Source organism: Xiphias gladius, chromosome 22 (genome assembly GCF_016859285.1).
Source record: "Xiphias gladius isolate SHS-SW01 ecotype Sanya breed wild chromosome 22, ASM1685928v1, whole genome shotgun sequence".
Taxonomy (NCBI): domain Eukaryota; kingdom Metazoa; phylum Chordata; class Actinopteri; order Istiophoriformes; family Xiphiidae; genus Xiphias; species Xiphias gladius.
The window spans coordinates 13,584,607-13,602,690 of NC_053421.1; the positions used below are offsets into that span (position 1 = coordinate 13,584,607).

Sequence of the window (18,084 nt, forward strand, 5' to 3'; positions counted from 1 at the left end):
GCAGTTTAATATCCAACAATCTTATATTGAAGTTTTAAGAACAGATTATTTGAATGTCTTAAAAAATATAGTACCACATATAGTCTTATGTCAAGCATAGACTATGATATTTTTTAAATCATAGAATCATACATTTTTTATAGAGCTTTCTGGTCAGTAAAAAAATACATATTGTGCACCATGTAGGGTAAAATGGAAAAAGTGCAATAACCTCTTAGTCTAAAGTAATCAGGGGTTACTTAGTAATAACAGCTGCATATTGTCCATAGACCATTTTTTTTGACAAAGACGGGGTGAGTCAAAAACATCACCGACACACCAGAAGTAGTAATGACTTTGGCCAAGAGCGAGTCCTTGTGTTTGGGGTTTATCTTCTGTCCAGCAGGTGGCGCATGCGCTCGCAAAGCCCTCTCCGAGATCCACAAAAGTCTGCTCCAACTTTTCTCGGAAGCCAGGGCAGAAAAATTAAGTCAGGCGGGGAGAGGAAGCCACATTAAATCTGTGTTTCTGCACAACTGGCCCTGTGTCTGGTCTCTGGGATGGAAGACCCTCAGCCTTCCTAAAAGCAACTAAAACTCTGTTCTTGCTTGGAGGAGATGCCTCTCTCCACTGCTGCTGCTGCTGCTGCTGCTTCTGTGCTCTCTCTACACCGTGTAATCCAGTTTAAAACCTAACCTCCTCCACATTTTAAATGATCCTGTAACAGAAAACTAGACACGGTCACACACACACACACACACACACACACACACGCACACGCACGCACGCACACATCTTTTAACATGAGGCTTCATGTGCGTGCACGCACTTCTCGTGCAGGGTCGTAGTCAGACTAAAATAAAGCGTGATCCACTCCGCGAGCTCGCACTGGTGTGGGAAATCGCATTAACCCTGTGTGGTATGATGGGGCTGTGAAATTACATGTGGGCAGCTTCTTCCCTGCGAAGCTCTGCTCTCCGTGCATTAAGGGGGTGTGTCAGGCAGAATGTTAAATTGTGTTCCGATGTTTGTACATGTGATCAAGTATGCCTTCTCACTAGTACTTCCTGCCTTTTTTTCCCCTATATGCCCCCTAGAGGTAGATGTGTGTGTGTGTGTGTGTGTGTGTGTGTGTGTGTGTGTGTGCGCGCGCGTGTCGAGTGAGAGAAGAAACCAAAAGGCAATCTCGTCCCACTTACACGGAAAACCTAAATTCTAATCAATACCGAATCGAACTATTAAAAGCCAAACCTTACCACGCGTTTCATTATTTAAAAAAAAACTAAACAAAAACAAAAACCAAAACTCCCTCAGCCTCGCACACACACTTCTCGTTACCATCCCACCCTTTCTCAATGCTGTGCACACACCCTGTGCGTTTTGTGGATGCCAAAAATGTCTGCTTCATTTGACTGAGAACGGGGGGGGGGGGGACAAATGCCCCATTTTTTCTAATTGTTGGGAGACTTTGAAACTGTTCATGCATCCTCTGTCTGGTAGATAAGGTCTGGGTTTCTTATTTATTTATTTATTTTCCCCTGCACGCCGTGGTTCAATGTTAGTGGGGTGAGAGAGAGAGAGAGAGCTGGAGCCTGGGCGCCCATCCCCCCACACTCAGCAGAAGAGTGTTTCTGCTGGAGTGAGAGACAGACAGAGAGGAGAGGAGAGGGGGTGGTAGCGGAGAGCAGAGCAGGCAGCAGGCAGGGGAGGGAAGAAGAGGGAATGTGCATTGGTAGTCTCGTTTGCTGCAAGGCTACCTCCTTCTGCTCTGGAAAAAGCTCTGTATGTTCCCTTCGCTCGCTCAAATACCCTTCAGAATCATTGTGGGGAAATAACTAAAACGCCAATGTACATAGGTAGATTATTATTTTATTTTTTTTGCTGAATACATTTGTCGATATGGCAATTACTAGTCTTTCTTTTTCCAAGTGAGAGTCATAACTGCATTACACTAAATCAACTCATTGCAAATAGTTTCCTCTGTTTAATACATTTAATTCCCACCTTGCAGTGTGCGCAGTACAGCTCCTCACATGTGCAGTTGTGACATCCAAATCCACGCAAACACACACACACTTGAAAAAATTATGTATTTCATTATTAATTACTTTGCCCCTGCACTGATCACTCATAAAATTCACCATTCACACGCACATTTCTTTTGTAAAGCACAGCCACTTAGATGTTTAATTTTAAGCACATTGTTTTTTTTAACATGTTGGTACCACAACATTCTTGAGTTGTGTGAACATTAGACTCTTCATGTGGTGAAAATATTCCACCTATGGGGGTGTGTGTTCGCGTGTGTGTGTGTGTGTGTGTGTGTGCGCGCGCGCGCGCAATGTAAGGCTGTAAGACAAAAAGTCCGCTCCGCGTTCGCGGAGGATCCAGTCCATGTTTTGCAGCCCTCTGTGCGACTCGGTAAAATGGCTGTATCTAGGAGAGCCTCGTGTTGGTTAGGCTCGCTCCCTACCTCTACTCGGGCTCAGTAACACAACTCCCACAACAATTTCTGTCGCTTTTTTACGCATTGTATGGAGCCTCCATCATCTCTCTAACCCATTTACGGAACCGGAACCGGGGGGATGGCAGCCGGATTCGGTCCGGTATAAGGGGTGGGAATGAATCGGCACAAGGATAAATGGTTATAAACAATTATTTATATTCAATGCTAGCTTGTGATTGTGACTGACTCGCCGAGAGAGGGAGAGAGAGGTGGGGGGGGTATATCATGGCCGCTCAGGTCGCCAGCGCCGCCACTCTTAACACTAGCCCGCCTACCGAACTCAAAAAGCCGGATCGAGACCCTAAGGAGGAGACGGTACCGGGGGAGAAGCAGTCAGACAAAAAGCAGCCGGGCTTGGACAGCGGATCGCCGGGCCGGGGGGATCTGCAGGACGGGGCCGACGGTGGAAATGCAGGGGGAGGTGGGGAACCTGAGATGAAGAACGGGAATGGGAACCCGCCCAGGGCCAACAATAATAACCAGAATGACTCTGTCGGACTGGAGGGAAATAACCACCCCGGTTTGGTGCATCACCACGGCACCGCTTTTCCCCCACCTTCATACGGATACAGTCAGCACTACGGTCGGGCCCCTTTTCATCAACATGGCGGACAACAAAGCCCTGGCATGGCAGCTGCTGCGGGTCCGGTCGTACAGTCGACCAACATGATGGACCCGTATCAACCTAATTCACACGATCATGGCTTTTCAAACCACCAGTTTAACAATTACAATCCATTCCCGAACAGGACTCCCTATCCTGGCCAAGCGTACGCCATGAACTCCCCTCGCAGTACCCAGGCGCCGACAGCTGGGGGGCAGCCAGCTAAGCAGCAGCCACCAGCGGGAGGACCCACGGCGATGGCTGGATCTTACAGTAACCAGAGATATAACATTGGAAACCCTCAGCCTACATCCACGCCGACACTCAACAAGCTCCTAACCTCGCCCAGCTCCACGCGGGGATATCCAAACTATCCGTCAAGCGACTACAGTAGCCAAGAAGGAGCTAGTAAGGGACCAGGAGACATGGGCACTAGCGGTCAGTATGGAGGGAGCAATCCGGGTTGGCAACAAAGAAGCCATCACCCGTCGCCTATGAGCCCGGGAAGTGCCGGGCAGCCGCTAGTTAGAAACCAGGTAAAATCGCATTATTACAGGAACATGATTTGGGCTTTAGCACGTCTCCTTCCCTCCTCTTAGCTAGTTCACAACGTAGCAGGCCAGCCATTGTCTGATACTAGTTCGCAAAGACTCTAAAATGGCTGCCTCTCGTGTGTGTTTTTTTCCTTTACACCAGACCGTTAAATACCAGTTATTTGTAATTTTTAAGGGTATGTAGCAATACAATAGTGACGCTTGAGGACGATATGAGTTGTTGAATCGATGTAAGGAAGTTCAGGGAGCCCAGAAGGCCCGACTTTGAAAAGGGGCGAAAATACTTGCCGAAGAGCAACGGCTCGTTTTTTCTCGGATAGCTATGCCCCTCGCATTATACGTTGAATTTACAGCGCATTGTGTAATAAACGTATTTAAATCACACGGGTATAGGAAGGGCAACATGTTCTCACACACATTAGATTATGGTAGTTGCTTAATAGCTCACATTTGTATTGTTTTCTCGCCCGATAAACTGTAATTTTGTGGCCATGACGAAGGGAACGTGTTGCATGCCGAATCAGCCTTTCACGGTTAGTTAAATGGCCTGTATTGGTCCAGTTTAAATAACTTGTATGTCCTAGAAGATGCCAGGGAAGAATGTAAATTCTTACGTGGTAATCATATATTGATTAAACGCGTTTTCCTGTGCGGAGAAGCCGCTGGCCTTTCCGTGCACGCTGCCTGTGAACAGTCAGCTCAGCCATACGAGTGAGTGACTGCAGCCTGCAGATTGCAGTTTGCACTGGGATTTGAATTGTGGAGGTAAAATCCTGCTGTCAAAGCCAGGAGATAGTTGGTCTTGGGTTGACATGCTAGCTGAAATCTGATTGGCTCCTCATCCGCTGCTCATGGCCATTTATAATTACATGTGATGCAAGGCAACAGTTGCTGATAAGAACACACAGCATTAACTCATCACAGGGTCTCCCGGGGTATTGCTGCTTCCCTTCCCTTCGCAGCTCCACTTTTCATTATTCAATAAAATATATAGTATTGGAGCAACTGTGATATGAATGATGCATCGTTTTATATATTTTATTTTAGCAAATGCATCCCAAAATGATTCACATTTATACAAATTCAAAGGATCTGTTCTAAAAGACTTGCGGCACGGTTTTAGAACTCCCATAAGAACCAGTCCTATCACATACTTTGTAGCTTGATGGTTGAAATATGTGCTCATATGACAACTGCAGCCTGCATCATCATATGTGACAGGTAGTGTTGTGTCGTTTTGCATGTTATTCGGATAAAAGCATGGAACGGCATTACTACAGTCATTAATTGTTTACTACAGAATGGCTTGTGACATCTGCCGTTCCATTAGTTTTTCTTATTTATTTACATACCACCTTACTACTTATGCTTCATAATCCCTAGATAAACAAATTATATACTGACAGACAGCTTGGTTTTTTTTCATATTGTAACTTGTTATACTGAAACAAATTGCAAATCAGAGCTCTGCCCGTGAGATTGTGTGTGTGTATTGCCGCTGTGCCTAGCATGCCACACAAGTTTGACTGTGTGACTGCAAAGAATTCCCCCCAATCCTCCCCCCAAGCCAATCAGAAGGCAGTCCACCATCTCTCACCCACCAAGGGAGTTTCCTCTCTGTCTTATGCAGATTAGCCATGTGCTGTTCCTATTTATTTCAATTCATTATCTTGGATCTGCAAAATGTCACTTAAGGAATTTTGCATACTATTTGAAAAGGGCTGTTGTTGAGCTGAGGAGGCGCTTCTCATCAAATTGCATGTGTGGGAAATCGGTTAATGTAAGAGTGTTCTGTAGGTTTTAAAGTAGATGTTCTTTGTTCTTTTGCTGAAATTATAAGAAAATTCCAGACTATTTATTGTCAAGTAGTTTTCGTGAAGGTGAGGGGATAATTGGATCCTAAATATAATGTTCTAGCCCAGTAAGTAAGTTCTAGTAGTAGTAAGTTGAAGACCCTGATGATTTAAACCTGGATTTTACATGAAAGATGTTTACACTAACTGTTGGGTTATGGACAGAGTATGCTGGTGTACATTTTTCACTCTCTCCGGCTGTTGTGAAAGTACTTCCTTCATCGCTGATGTCATTCATCCTGAGCCAAACTGGCTTCTCTGGGGAAAAAAAAAAATACTTGGACCAGGCTCAAAACAGGAGCACAGCTGGGATATGTTTAAGATTGGGCAGACTGCCCTCCATTCGAAAGTAGATATATATAGCTCTGTTGACTTCCGAAACTATGGCAAAGCGAGGTAAAAAAATCAGGGTAATGACCGTGGGAAATAAGGTGAAAAAAGCACCGTTTCCTCATTCACTGAAGTTTGTTTTTACACGTTTAGTCCTTCAAAAGTTACACACGGCGGCCAAGTATTGTATGGACTTAGAAGAAAACGCAGTAATGGCGTAATTAATTCATAAGAGTTACTGTATGTAAGTTGTAGCACTTGTTATTTAGAATTCTCCTATGTGTTTGGTAGCTGACTTAATTTATTTTTTCATGTTCTTACCATGTGCAGCCACCTGGTCCCATGGACCCAATGGGAAAAATGAGAGGTCAAATATACGGAGCAGGCAGTCCATACGGTCAGCAGTCGCAGCAGGGGCCTCCCACAGGTCCACAACAGGGTCCCGGTTACCCTGGCCAGAGTTATGGCCCTCCAGGTCCTCAGCGATACCCAGTGGGAATGCAAGGACGTACCCCTGGAGGCATGGGTGGCATGCCATATGGTCCACAGGTATTTCACATAATTTCTCTTATTCAAAAATAAGCTCTCTCTCCCTTAATTTTATCCTTTTATCAGTATCAGTGTTTTCTTCAGTTGTGTTTGAAGTCTTATGTGTTTGCCTACTCTGTTTAGATGGGATCTTATGGCCAGCAGGGACCGGGAGGCTATGGCTCTCAGGGCCAGGCACAGTATTACGGCCAGCCTGGCCAGGCTCCTCATCCAAGCCAGCAGCAAACCCCCTACTCCCAGCCCCCACCGGGACAACCAGGTGGCCAGACACCTTACCCAGGGCAACCCCACCCTGCGCCAACTTCTGCTCCTCACACCCAGGGAGGACCACCCTATCAGCAGCCCCACATGCCCCCACAGCCTCAGGGGCCACTGCCAGGTCCATCCCAAGGGCCCCCACAATCTCAGCCACCTTATTCTCAAGCCTCAGCCCCACAGTCTGGCCAGTCTCCCTACGCCCAGCAGCAGGGTCCTCCCAGTCAGGCCCCACAGCAGCCAAGTTCCCAAGCTCCCCCTGGATCACAGGGCCAGTCAAGCTACCCAGGATCCACACAGGGGTCTCAGCAGCCACCCTCGCAGCAACAGCAGACACAGTCTCAGCCTCCACAGCAGCCACCGGGACACAGCCAACACCCACAGGTCCAGCCTGCAGCGTACCCACAGAACCCGCAGCAGCAGCAAGCACAACAGTCACCTTATCAGCGCTTTCCTCCTCCACAACAGCAGGTACTACCCTCAGCGTGGGATCATATTCATCATACTTAATTACCCTTCTCTGTGTGCGCTCGCGCGCTCGTGTTTCTGTATCTCTGGCAGTACACTTAAGCATGTGTTCTGTTGTCTTTTAGGAGGTATCCCAGGACTCATTTCAGTCCAACGCCCCTCCATCCACTCAGCCTAAATCTGGCCCAGAGGACAGCCAAGGCCGCCCCTCCAGCCTTCCGGTCAGTTATGCTTGTTATATCACTGCTGGAACATAAATAGTCCTTTTCACATTGTGTTTTTACTTGTCACCCTTATGTTAGAGGGTTACTTTCTATTTATGTCATGTATGTTAGTGGTTAGCTGCTGCATGTTAGTGGTTTTTGAGAGACAACTGTGTGGCTGATGTGTGTGGAAAAAGGTGCTGTGTAAATGAGTAGATCTGAAATGAATACAAGAGTTTGTGTATTAAATCACATGGCAATGCTACTGCTACATGCTGACTCAGCTTGCATCCTACAAACCTTAGTAACCATGACAACCCCCTTCACTAATGCATACTCTTTTTTTTTTTTTTTTTTCTCCTTTGAAAGAGATAAATAAGGACAAAGGCCTCTGGGTCTGTGTGTGTGTGTGTGTGTGTGTGTATAGTATTTTTATTTGTCCCACTTCTATCTTAACAAAACAGAAGGAATTGCAACTTGCTAGTATATGAAATAAACATTACAATACTATTAGTAGTTATGATTTATGTTTGTAAATGTGAAAAAAAAACAGTCTGTATAAAATGCACAAGAGCTGAATCCTTTCAAGCCATTAATCGTAATTTTTCTGTTTTCTCTATTATGCCGTTTTTCTTTACCCTACCTGTACTTCTTCTGTACATGTTTTCAGGACCTGTCAGGTTCAATCGATGACCTGCCTACAGGAACAGAGGGCGCCCTGAGTCCTGGCGTGAGCACGTCAGGTGTGTCGAGCAGCCAGGGCGAGCAGAGTAACCCGGCTCAGTCGCCCTTCTCTCCTCACACGTCTCCCCACCTGCCAGGCATCCGAGGGCCTTCACCTTCCCCAGCTGGCTCCCCTGCCAGTGCCAGCACACCCCGCACAGGACCGCTGTCACCCGCCAACATGCCAGGTGGGCTGATTCCCTCACACACTGAAATGAGAGATATGATCAGTAATAGACTTTTGTAATTTCTGACTAATGTCAAATTAATGATGTGTTAAGTTTGCATACAAGGGGAAGTGCACTTCATAGCACCTTAAGTTCTATCATCAAGTTCTTGAATTTTGTAAACATCTTTAATGGAGAACACTAACAACAACAAACTACTGTTATATATAACTCATGTTCTCAAATTATAAACCCTGATTTTCCTGAGCTTTAAAGTTTGAAAAAAGTAGGTCCACACATTGATACAATACCATTCTTTATCTTATTTTTTCTATGCTCATTCACAAAACATGCATTTGTAAGGACTGACCAGGTGGTATGGCAGGGTTAAAGATGTTAAAAATTGCTTAAAAAATTCTGGGAGTTTGCAAAAGTTTAAAACTGTAGCACCCTCTCTTGTTAGGTAGAAAAGTTTTGGTTTGTTTTGGTTTTTTTCTTTCTTTTTCCACCCACAAAATTGATACCCACTTTTTTTTACCATTTTTGTCAGCTGAGTTGCTCTTTAGAATCGACTGATACTTCCTATAATCCAACTCAAAATGTGCTGCCTTTCAGGTAGCTGGTGGGAAACTCTTTTTGCTGATAACTTTTTTTTTTTTTTTTTGACAACTGTTCTGGTTAGTTTTGTTGATTGCTTAAGTGTGGGAATCTGCTTTTGTCCTTAGACAGAATAACCATGTTGGTTACTTAAAAAGTGGCTTTAAACTCAGTACTTATATTACATCTTTTTTGAGCCCATCCTAACTTTAGTTAAATATTATTGCTTAGGGACCCAGATGCCTCCCAGGCCATCAAGTGTGCAGTCGGATGGGACCCTACACCCTGCAATGAGCCAGTCTCCTATGGCCCAGGACCGAGGTATGCTGCAGTCTAAACGCAAAGTGATCACAGAGCTTAACATGTCAGGAATGTTTGCTGTAGCATCTGAGTCTGGGCACTTTCTTTGTCTCTTTCCCTTTTTCAGGTTTTATGCAGAGAAACCCTCAGATGCCCCCTTATGGCTCCCCCCAGTCAGCCTCTGCACTGTCGCCACGCCAGTCCTCAGGGGGACAGATGCATCCCGGGATGGCCCCATATCAGCAGAACAACTCCATGGGTGGCTACGGGCAGCAAGGAGGACAGTATGGCCCCCAAGGTGTGTACTTTCGAATCATCCGTCAGGGTTTGACTTGAAGAGAGAGCTTTGCTTTGTTTTGAAATGCTGTTACTACGTGAAAAGATGAATTGAAATGGCTTCTAGAGATGGAAATTTTTAAGGCTTAAATTTTGATTTATGTGTGAAGTTTTGTCATATACACATTTGACAGTAGACAAATCTATGGAATATATCTCCCTGGCTAGTAAGAATACCCTGCTACTGTTGGTCCCTCCCTCTGACTCTTTTGCTGCTATTTATAGCTGTGAAGCAGAGAGTCAGCTGACGTAGCAGAGCCTCCTGTCAGTAGAGCTGAGACTGTGACGAAGGCTTGTTGCTCATGGTGCATAGCTCTCTGTGCTAACTCACAGTGGGGAAAAAGTCTGCCTCACACAGCTCTTTAGGAAAAGACTTTGTCATAGCTATAATAATCCACTTTTAATGTTGAACACAAATAAACTTCAGGGTTTTGCTGTGATTTTTGTTTTTCCAGACCAGTGTAAAGCGTTAGCCATTGATTACATTAACTGGTTATTTTTGTCATAATGTCATCCTTAGGTTATCCCCGTCAACCGGGTTATGGCAACATGCCCAATGCCAACTACCCTGGTCCAGGCATGGGCCCAATGAACCCTATGGCAGGACAGGGTGGGGGGCCACCATATGCTGGCATGCCTCCAGGAAGGATGCCTCCTAATCAAATGGGGGCACGTCCCTATGGTCCCAACATGGGTCCCAACATAGGCCCCAACATGGGTACAAACATGCCTCCTAATATGGGTAACATGCCACCCCAGGTAGGCTCAGGAATGTGTCCTCCACCAGGCATGAACAGAAAGCCGCAGGACCCCACAGCCATGCAGCACCCTGCCACCAACTCCATGCACAACAGGTTGGTTTCTGTTGGATCCTCATGTGCCTACTTCTAGTTACTTCACACAACACTTCCAATTGACTTCTCACTTAAGCTTAAATATGAGATAGCTGTATCTTACCTTGTCACTACTGTGCAAACTAGATTCTCATATATTTTCTCCTCTATCCAGGATGCCTGGTTACCCCAACATGTCTCCTGGCATGATGGGGTCCGGACCGCCTTATGGCCCTCCCATGAACAGCATGCCTGGAATGATAAACGCTCAAGGCGGATCACCGTATCCTATGGGGCCAAACATGGCCAATAACTCAAGTGGTAAGTTGTACAGAGATAACTGCACCTAGTCTTATTCTCTTTTTTTATTTCACAGCTAATTCCAATCCCCATCATTGTCTCTAGGTATGGCCCCCAGTCCAGAGATGAACAATAAGATGAATAACAAAGTAGATGGGAGTGGAACGCCCAAGCCAGATTCCAAGTCAAAGGTAACCTGTCTGCTATATGTTGTAAGAACAGTATTTTTGAAAGTTTTTGACAGTCTCACCACCTCAAATGTCTTCTTCTGGTGCATCTGCAGAATTTCCACTCTGTTTTAAAATTGGCCTCTAATTTCTCTTGCACAAAACAGAAGTCAAATTCTTCCACCACAACCAGTGAAAAGATAACACGCCTGTATGAACTAGGACCGGAGCCGGACAGAAAGATGTGGGTGGACCGTTATTTGGCCTTCATTGAAGAGAAAGCCATGGGCATGAGCAACCTGCCCGCTGTAGGACGCAAACCCCTTGACCTCTTCCAGCTGTATATGTCAGTTAAAGAGATCGGAGGCATGACACAGGTTAATATGGCATTTAGAAACAACAGTGAATTCCAGAGCACATTTATGTCCTGCCCTTTACTTTGCTGTATCTTTTCTAATTATGTTGCGTTCTGTGTGTCTCAGGTGAATAAGAATAAGAAATGGCGAGATCTGGCCACTGCCCTGAATGTGGGTACATCCAGCAGTGCTGCCAGTTCTTTGAAGAAACAGTATATCCAGTGTTTGTATGCCTTTGAGTGCAAAATTGAGCGTGGTGAAGACCCTCCCCCTGAGATTTTTTCAGACAACAAAAAGAACCAAGCTGCTAAGGTCCAGCCACCCTCTCCAGGTTAGAGCATTACCCATGCCGTTTTTTCAGATGAACACAAGTTTCAGTGCAGTTCCAATTCAGTAACCCACATCGCACCACTCTGAAAGCCAACAAAAATACATAACTGGTTCTGTTTGAGTGTCATTAAAGTCATGTACCATGTCTGTCTGCTCCTCTCTTATTTCAAACTGAAGCGTCCCTCTGCTCCACAGCTGGGTCAGGCTCTCTGCAGGGTCCTCAGACACCCCAGTCCACCAGCAGTTCCATGGCTGAGGGGGGAGACTTAAAACCTCCCACCCCGGCCTCCACTCCTCACACCCAGATGCCCCCCATGCCACCTGTGTCCAGGTGAGTCTTGTTTAAGGTTTTACCAACCAATTTTTGCTTCTAAAAGATATTATAATAAGAGAAACTAATTTCTTTCTGCCATTTTCTTCTGTCTCTCCCACCTACTCCTAATTTCCCCTCCCCCTGACCTTTGCTTCCCCCCCAGGAGCAGCGTTAACCTGCAGGACCCCTTCTCTGAAGGAAATGACCCTGCTTTCCCCAGGAAGAACATGACGCCCAACTCTGCCTATCAGTCTGGCATGAACACGCCAGATATGCAGGGGCGCATGGGTACCTATGAACCCAACAAGGACCCCTTTGGTAACATGCGGAAAGGTGGGCACCCTGAATGGACTAGAGCTGAATGGATCGTGTTATCCTACAAGCTAACATGCCTCATTAATTACCCGTTCAGTTAATGACTCCTAAATGGGCTTTAATTCTGAATGCATTTGCAGTCGGGGAGCAGTTTCTACCTGCTAACCAGGGCCCTAACAGCGGGGTGGGTGACCAGCAGCAGCAGCAACCGCCACAACAGCAGCAGCAACAGCAGCAGCCTCCATTCAACAGAGGACCACCTGGAGCAATGGGCACGATGCCAATGGGTCCTAGACAGCAGTATCCTTATGGACCAGGCTACGACAGAAGGTAAGAATTATTGAATGGAAGGTCATTGAACACTAATGATTATAACCAGGAGACATTTTCATGATCACTCAAACCTCAAAGTTCTCTTGCAGGTCAGAAAACGTATGTCCAATTAATAACCCTCAGGAGTGATTTTATATAAATATGATTGAATTTCAAGAAATGCATTGGGATTTGCTGGCTTACTCACTTAACTATGCATTGAGTTGATGAACAAATGCCAAGGATTGTCATGGTGTTGTTGTGGAAAAAAGAACCAAATACAATCTTCAAATTCAGTCACACATGAGAAAAATCTGTTTTTGTTTTTTGTTTTGTGAAGGAAGATGTGGTTGGACTGTAGTCCTATGTGTTGTTTCATTTTATTATTAATTTCTTTATTATTCATTTTGATTTACAATGTTGCTCACTGACATGCAGATGCTGATATGTTGTCCTTGTGGTAGAGGAAGGGTCGTGCAGTGGATTTGTGCTGCTCTGACAAATAACTTAACAGAAATTATAAATTGTAAATTTAACCTTGGAGTCTATATTTAAAATTCAAAATATTTGAGTGATTGTGATTTCATTTGTTTAGTTTAGACACTGAAAAAGCCTTGTTCTTACCTATTAAAGTTCTGTCTGGTGTTTTTCCGAGCACACCAAATAACACTATTTTTGTAAACACAACACTGGCAAATTGGTAAATTCTCTAAGTCACTTGTGTCAGTATATTACCATCAAACACTTGTACCAGTCTGACTGGTAGCAGTCATAGGCTTAGGATAGGTAAAAAAAATAAAAATAGATAAAGAACACGACTAAGAATTTTGGCTAGTAGCTGATTGAATTGCAGTCAAGTATACATGTTGAAGTTGTGATTGTAACATTTATTATCTCATTGCTTTTTTTTGAGGAACATAATTTGTTTGTCTGTGTGAAGAAAAACATGAAATAAAAACCTACCATGCCCATTGTTCTGATTTTCCCAGATCCGAGCAAGGAATGGGCCCAGAGGGCAACATGGGATCTGGTGCTCCTCAGCCAAACCCTATGATGCCTGCCAACGCCGACACGGGGATGTATTCGCCAAATCGCTTCCCACCACAGCAGCCACGGTCAGTTCACATATCACTTATTTGCCAAGCTTCTTAGGTTTAAAGCTCCTGTCAATGGAAACTGATCATTTTTCATCTAAAAAATATATTGCTATTGTAAATCCTAATGTAATAATAGGCAACTCAGCATTTCAGGAAATGCCCAGAAATGCTGGAAACATATGAAGGTTCTTCCGTGTCGTTGCAAGTCGGCCTGTTTCATCCAGTTGTAAAATGTTTATTTCACATTATTTTGACATTTAGGACCTTGACAAATACTTAACAGTACATGATCGCATCATAAACATTAGCATCATTGTTGCCATCCTTCTTGGATAAAATATTTACTCCAAATTTTACTTAATCTTCACAGCTTTGTTTGAACTTATTGTAAGTGGATGGGGTGATTTAAGCACAGACAGAGTTGCATTGATGAAAATGTACTTTCAATTTGTAATGTGTGAATCCAATTGAAATTGTCTGGGGGCTAGTATTATTTACCAACTAGTAAGCAGTACAGTTAACAATCGGTTATGTATTTATATTCAACATTTACATTTGCCTTTAATAATTTAATAAATGAATCACTGATACAATTGAGACTGGCATAATGGAGATTCAGTATAATGTAATTGAGTTTAAGCTGTTAACAAGAAACCTTTGCAAATGGATATCTTTTTATGGTCGTGAATTCATCAGTAGGTGCCATAATGCTGACTGCGTGCCTGACTGTACATGTGTAACAGTGGGTTTGTTTTAGCTGAGTGAGTGAGAGATGGATAGTATTATTTTCATTGTCAAACTGACTGGGCATTATGTTTTCAGGCATGATTCCTATGGTAATCAGTATCCTGGACAGGGAACGCCCCCTACTGGCTCCTACCCAAATCAGCAGCCTGGAATGTACCCACAACAACAACAGGTAAATGACCCATCTGCACTACACTAGCTCTCACTATACATTGGGATAAATAATGTGAATATTTTTCTTTTTACTGTTTTAGTATTTTTTTTTTCTATTTGACAGAGCTGCTATCATACTCGATCTAGATTTAGTTTTTTAAAGCAGGAAACAGTTCTATGGAACCATTTTTACAACACTTCCACTGAAATGGTTTGAAATAATTGTGTATCTGTGTACCTTTTTTAATGTCCAGAGTTACAAGCGTCCTGTGGAAGGGGGTTACCCTCCATCAAAACGTCATGAGACGGAGTACAGTGGGCCTTTCCCTGGTGGACAACAACCACCGCAGCAGCAGCAACAGCAAGGAGGCACCTCTGCACCCTCTTCAGGACAGCAGGAGTCATACAATCAGTACAGTGGCAGTGGGCCTTACCCCAGCTCTGATCGCCGTCCACCTGGCCCAGGCAATCAGTTCCCCTTCCCTTTTGGTCGTGAACGGATGCAGGGAGCAACAGGGCCCAACGCTCAGCCGACCATGCCCCCTCAGATGATGCAGTCAGGTCCTGAGGGTCCTCAGGGAGGCATGTGGCAAGGACCGCGAGAAATGAACTATCAGAACTACCCCAGCCGGCAAGGTGGCCCCGGGGGGCCACCCCAGGGACCCGGCTATCCTGGCATGAACCGCTCAGAGGAGATGATGTCATCAGAACAGCGCATGAATCATGACGGCCAATGGGGGGGTCAGATGGGCCCACGGCAGCCTCCCTATGGTCCAGCAGGGCCTGGTCAACCTATGCCTCGCTCAGGACAGTCCAACTACCAGCCCCCTCAGGGTGTGCAGAACCACATTCCACAGGTGTCCAGCCCGGCCTCCATGCCCCGCCCCATGGAGAGCAGAACATCACCTAGTAAATCTCCCTACATGCACGGAGTAATGAAGATGCAGAAGGCTGGCCCTCCAGTGCCTGCATCTCACATAGTGCCCCCTCCGGTGCAGTCGCCTCTAATAAGGCGAGACATGCCTTTTCCCCCGGGCTCTATAGAAGCTACCCATCCTGTCCTCAAACCACGTCGGAGACTCACCGTGAAAGATATTGGTATGACGATAGATTATAAATAGCAAAACCATCCTGTGACATTGAGCTTCCTTATTATTGACCTTTGTTAGCTTCACCTTGAGTGTGGCTCAGTCAACTTCTTGTCAAGTTGTTGCTCAGCGAGTACTTGGTACCAATTGTTTTTTGTCTGGACTCCTTAGGAACGCCGGAGGCCTGGAGAGTCATGATGTCCTTAAAGTCTGGTTTATTGGCTGAGAGTACGTGGGCCTTAGATACCATCAACATTCTCCTGTATGACGACAGCAGTATTTCTACTTTTGATCTCAATACGGTGAGACTTAACATTGAGCTCCTAATGATAGTTTATAGCATGTTGATTGTGTCTAATATATTCTATATTTTTGCTTTTTCTTCAGTTGCCTGGCCTACTGGAGTTGGTGGTTGAATATTTCAGACGCTGCCTCATCGAAATCTTTGGCATTTTGCGGGAGTATGAGGTTGGAGATCCTGGCCAGAGGACACTACTTGATCCTGATGCCTTGAAAGGAGACTGGGACAGCACAGAAGAGGAGGAGCCAAAGGCTGCGGACATGGAACAAGAGGAAGAAGATGATGAAGAAGAGGAGGAACGAGAAACGGAGGGGGCAGCTCACGTGAAAGAGGAGGAAGATCAAGAGCAGTGCTCTAAATCTCGGGGTCGAGATGAGAAGACAGAAGATGAGGAGAGGAAGAGCAAGGGTGCTTCATCTGAACAGACAGGCTCATTGCCATCCTTACCTGCCCATGAGAGACCAAAACAGGCCAGCAAGTTTGACAAGTTTCCCCTAAGGGTGGTACGAAAGAGAGACCCATTTGTGGCCTGCCAGTCTAATAATATCGGCAAACTGCAAGAGTTTGACAGTGGGTTACTTCATTGGAGTGCTGGAGGGGGAGACTCAACAGAACACATCCAGACCCACTTTGAACCACGCAAAGACTTCTTGGAACCTCGAGAACGAATACCTGTGCCCCCATTTTTGCTGAAGAGACGTGTCCCAGAAGAAGAGATACGGGAAAATTGTTTGCCAACTGAGGAGGAGAAAAGGAAGCATCAGGATGAAGAAGAAAGACCAAAAGAGACATCTTCCTCAGAGAAAGCAACAGTCTTGGAGAAGGCCAACCCCTCTCTCAGCAGTGAGGAGGAGAGGAAAACACATTGTGAGACAAAAACTGTTGAAAAAGGTGGTACAAGTCACCTAGAGAATAATAGACCAGTTCTTTCCTCCGGCAGTGTTTTAACCCAGCAGGCACAGCAGACTGGCACCATCCTGGAGGATGAGCCTCACAGTAAAGACGAGGGGCCGCTCATTGCACTGGCTAACTGGCAGGATTCTTTAGCCCGCCGCTGCATTTGTGTCTCCAATATTGTCCGCAGCCTCTCCTTTGTGCCAGGCAATGACCATGAGATGTCCAAACATCCAGGGCTGCTGCTGCTCCTGGGTCGCCTGATTCTGCTCCACCACAGGCACCCTGAACGCAAACAGGCCCCGCTCACCTATGAGAAAGATGAGGATTCAGATGAGGGAGTGGGCCAAAGGGATGAATGGTGGTGGGACTGCTTGGAGCTCCTGAGGGAGAACACACTGGTCACTTTGGCGAACATCTCAGGCCAACTGGACCTTTCCATCTACCCCGAGAGCATCTGCTTGCCTCTGTTGGATGGTCTTCTCCACTGGGCCGTCTGCCCCTCAGCAGAGGCCCAGGACCCTTTCCCCACCCTGGGCCCCCACAGTGCTTTGTCACCTCAGAGACTGGTCCTGGAGACGCTAAGCAAATTAAGCATCCAAGACAACAATGTGGACCTCATCTTGGCCACTCCACCATTCAGTCGGTTGGAGAAGCTATACGGAAACCTGGTGCGGTTAATTGGAGACAGGAAGATTGCGGTCTGCAGGGAGATGGCTGTGGTCCTACTGGCTAACCTGGCCCAGGGTGATACTATGGCATCCCGAGCAATCGCTGTTCAGAAGGGCAGTGTGGGCAACTTGCTGGGCTTCTTGGAGGATAGTTTGGCTGCCACACAGCTTCAGCAGAGCCAGAGCTCTCTATTACATCTACAGGGGATGCACTTCGAGCCCACAAGCCCGGACATGATGCGGCGAGCTGCCCGGGCATTGCACGCCTTAGCCAAGGTGGAGGAGAACCACTCAGAGTTCACACTACACGAGTCCCGACTCCTCGACCTTTCAGTGTCTCCCCTAATGAACTCGCTGGTATCTCATGTTATCTGTGATGTACTCTTTTTGATTGGCCAGTCATGACAGCTGTAGGGAGCCGTGGCTCCACTTTTTGGGGGTTCTATCCCCAATCCCCTCTTTCCTGGTAACCTGGCTTGTGTGTGTAACAGGGCAAGGAAAGTTTAAGTGACTGTCTTTAATTTATGAAAATCTTTCAGATTCCATTCTCTGAGCCCTCCCCAGGCCGTCCTTGCTCAAGGAGGGGTAATCACAGAGCTGTGGTGGATTACAAACCAGAGAGATGCCCACAAAGTGACACTACTTGCAACATGAATGCCAACTGGATGACACAGAGCAGAGCACCACGGCTGGGAGACTGTTCTGCACTTGGGGGAAAGTACTTTTTAATAAAGATAAATAAATGAATAAATGCATAGCTGAAAAACAAAAACTGTAACCAAA

General features: G+C 45.8%; 1 protein-coding gene across 5 annotated transcripts; it reads left to right on the forward strand.

Moving 5' to 3' along the window:
• The first annotated feature begins 2,375 nt into the window (after positions 1–2,375).
• arid1aa (AT rich interactive domain 1Aa (SWI-like)) lies at positions 2,376–18,084 on the forward strand. 5 transcript variants are annotated; one of them, XM_040117055.1, is made up of 20 exons: positions 2,376–3,625; positions 6,157–6,375; positions 6,499–7,101; positions 7,224–7,319; positions 7,972–8,212; positions 9,020–9,109; positions 9,216–9,386; positions 9,945–10,278; positions 10,433–10,578; positions 10,663–10,748; positions 10,892–11,101; positions 11,207–11,411; positions 11,588–11,741; positions 11,887–12,056; positions 12,179–12,368; positions 13,340–13,465; positions 14,270–14,366; positions 14,602–15,445; positions 15,607–15,737; positions 15,823–18,084. In XM_040117055.1, exons 1-20 carry the CDS (start codon positions 2,711–2,713, stop codon positions 17,704–17,706), a joined length of 6,912 nt encoding a protein of 2,303 aa, XP_039972989.1. In that variant the 5' UTR covers positions 2,376–2,710; the 3' UTR covers positions 17,707–18,084. The 5 variants fall into 5 exon arrangements, with proteins under 5 accessions (XP_039972989.1, XP_039972991.1, XP_039972992.1 ...); XM_040117057.1 differs by having other exon boundaries at positions 11,890–12,056; XM_040117058.1 differs by having other exon boundaries at positions 11,893–12,056.

What these genes read in the sequence shown, in the direction of transcription:
- arid1aa (XM_040117055.1), top strand. Translation starts at nt 2,711, where the DNA reads ATGGCCGCTCAGGTCGCCAGCGCCGCCACTCTTAACACTAGCCCGCCT. An exon ending in TTCCTCCTCCACAACAGCAG is followed by an intron (nt 7,102 to 7,223) that starts GTACTACCCTCA and finishes GTTGTCTTTTAG; the next exon opens with GAGGTATCCCAGGACTCATT. An exon ending in GGACCAGGCTACGACAGAAG is followed by an intron (nt 12,369 to 13,339) that starts GTAAGAATTATT and finishes TGATTTTCCCAG; the next exon opens with ATCCGAGCAAGGAATGGGCC.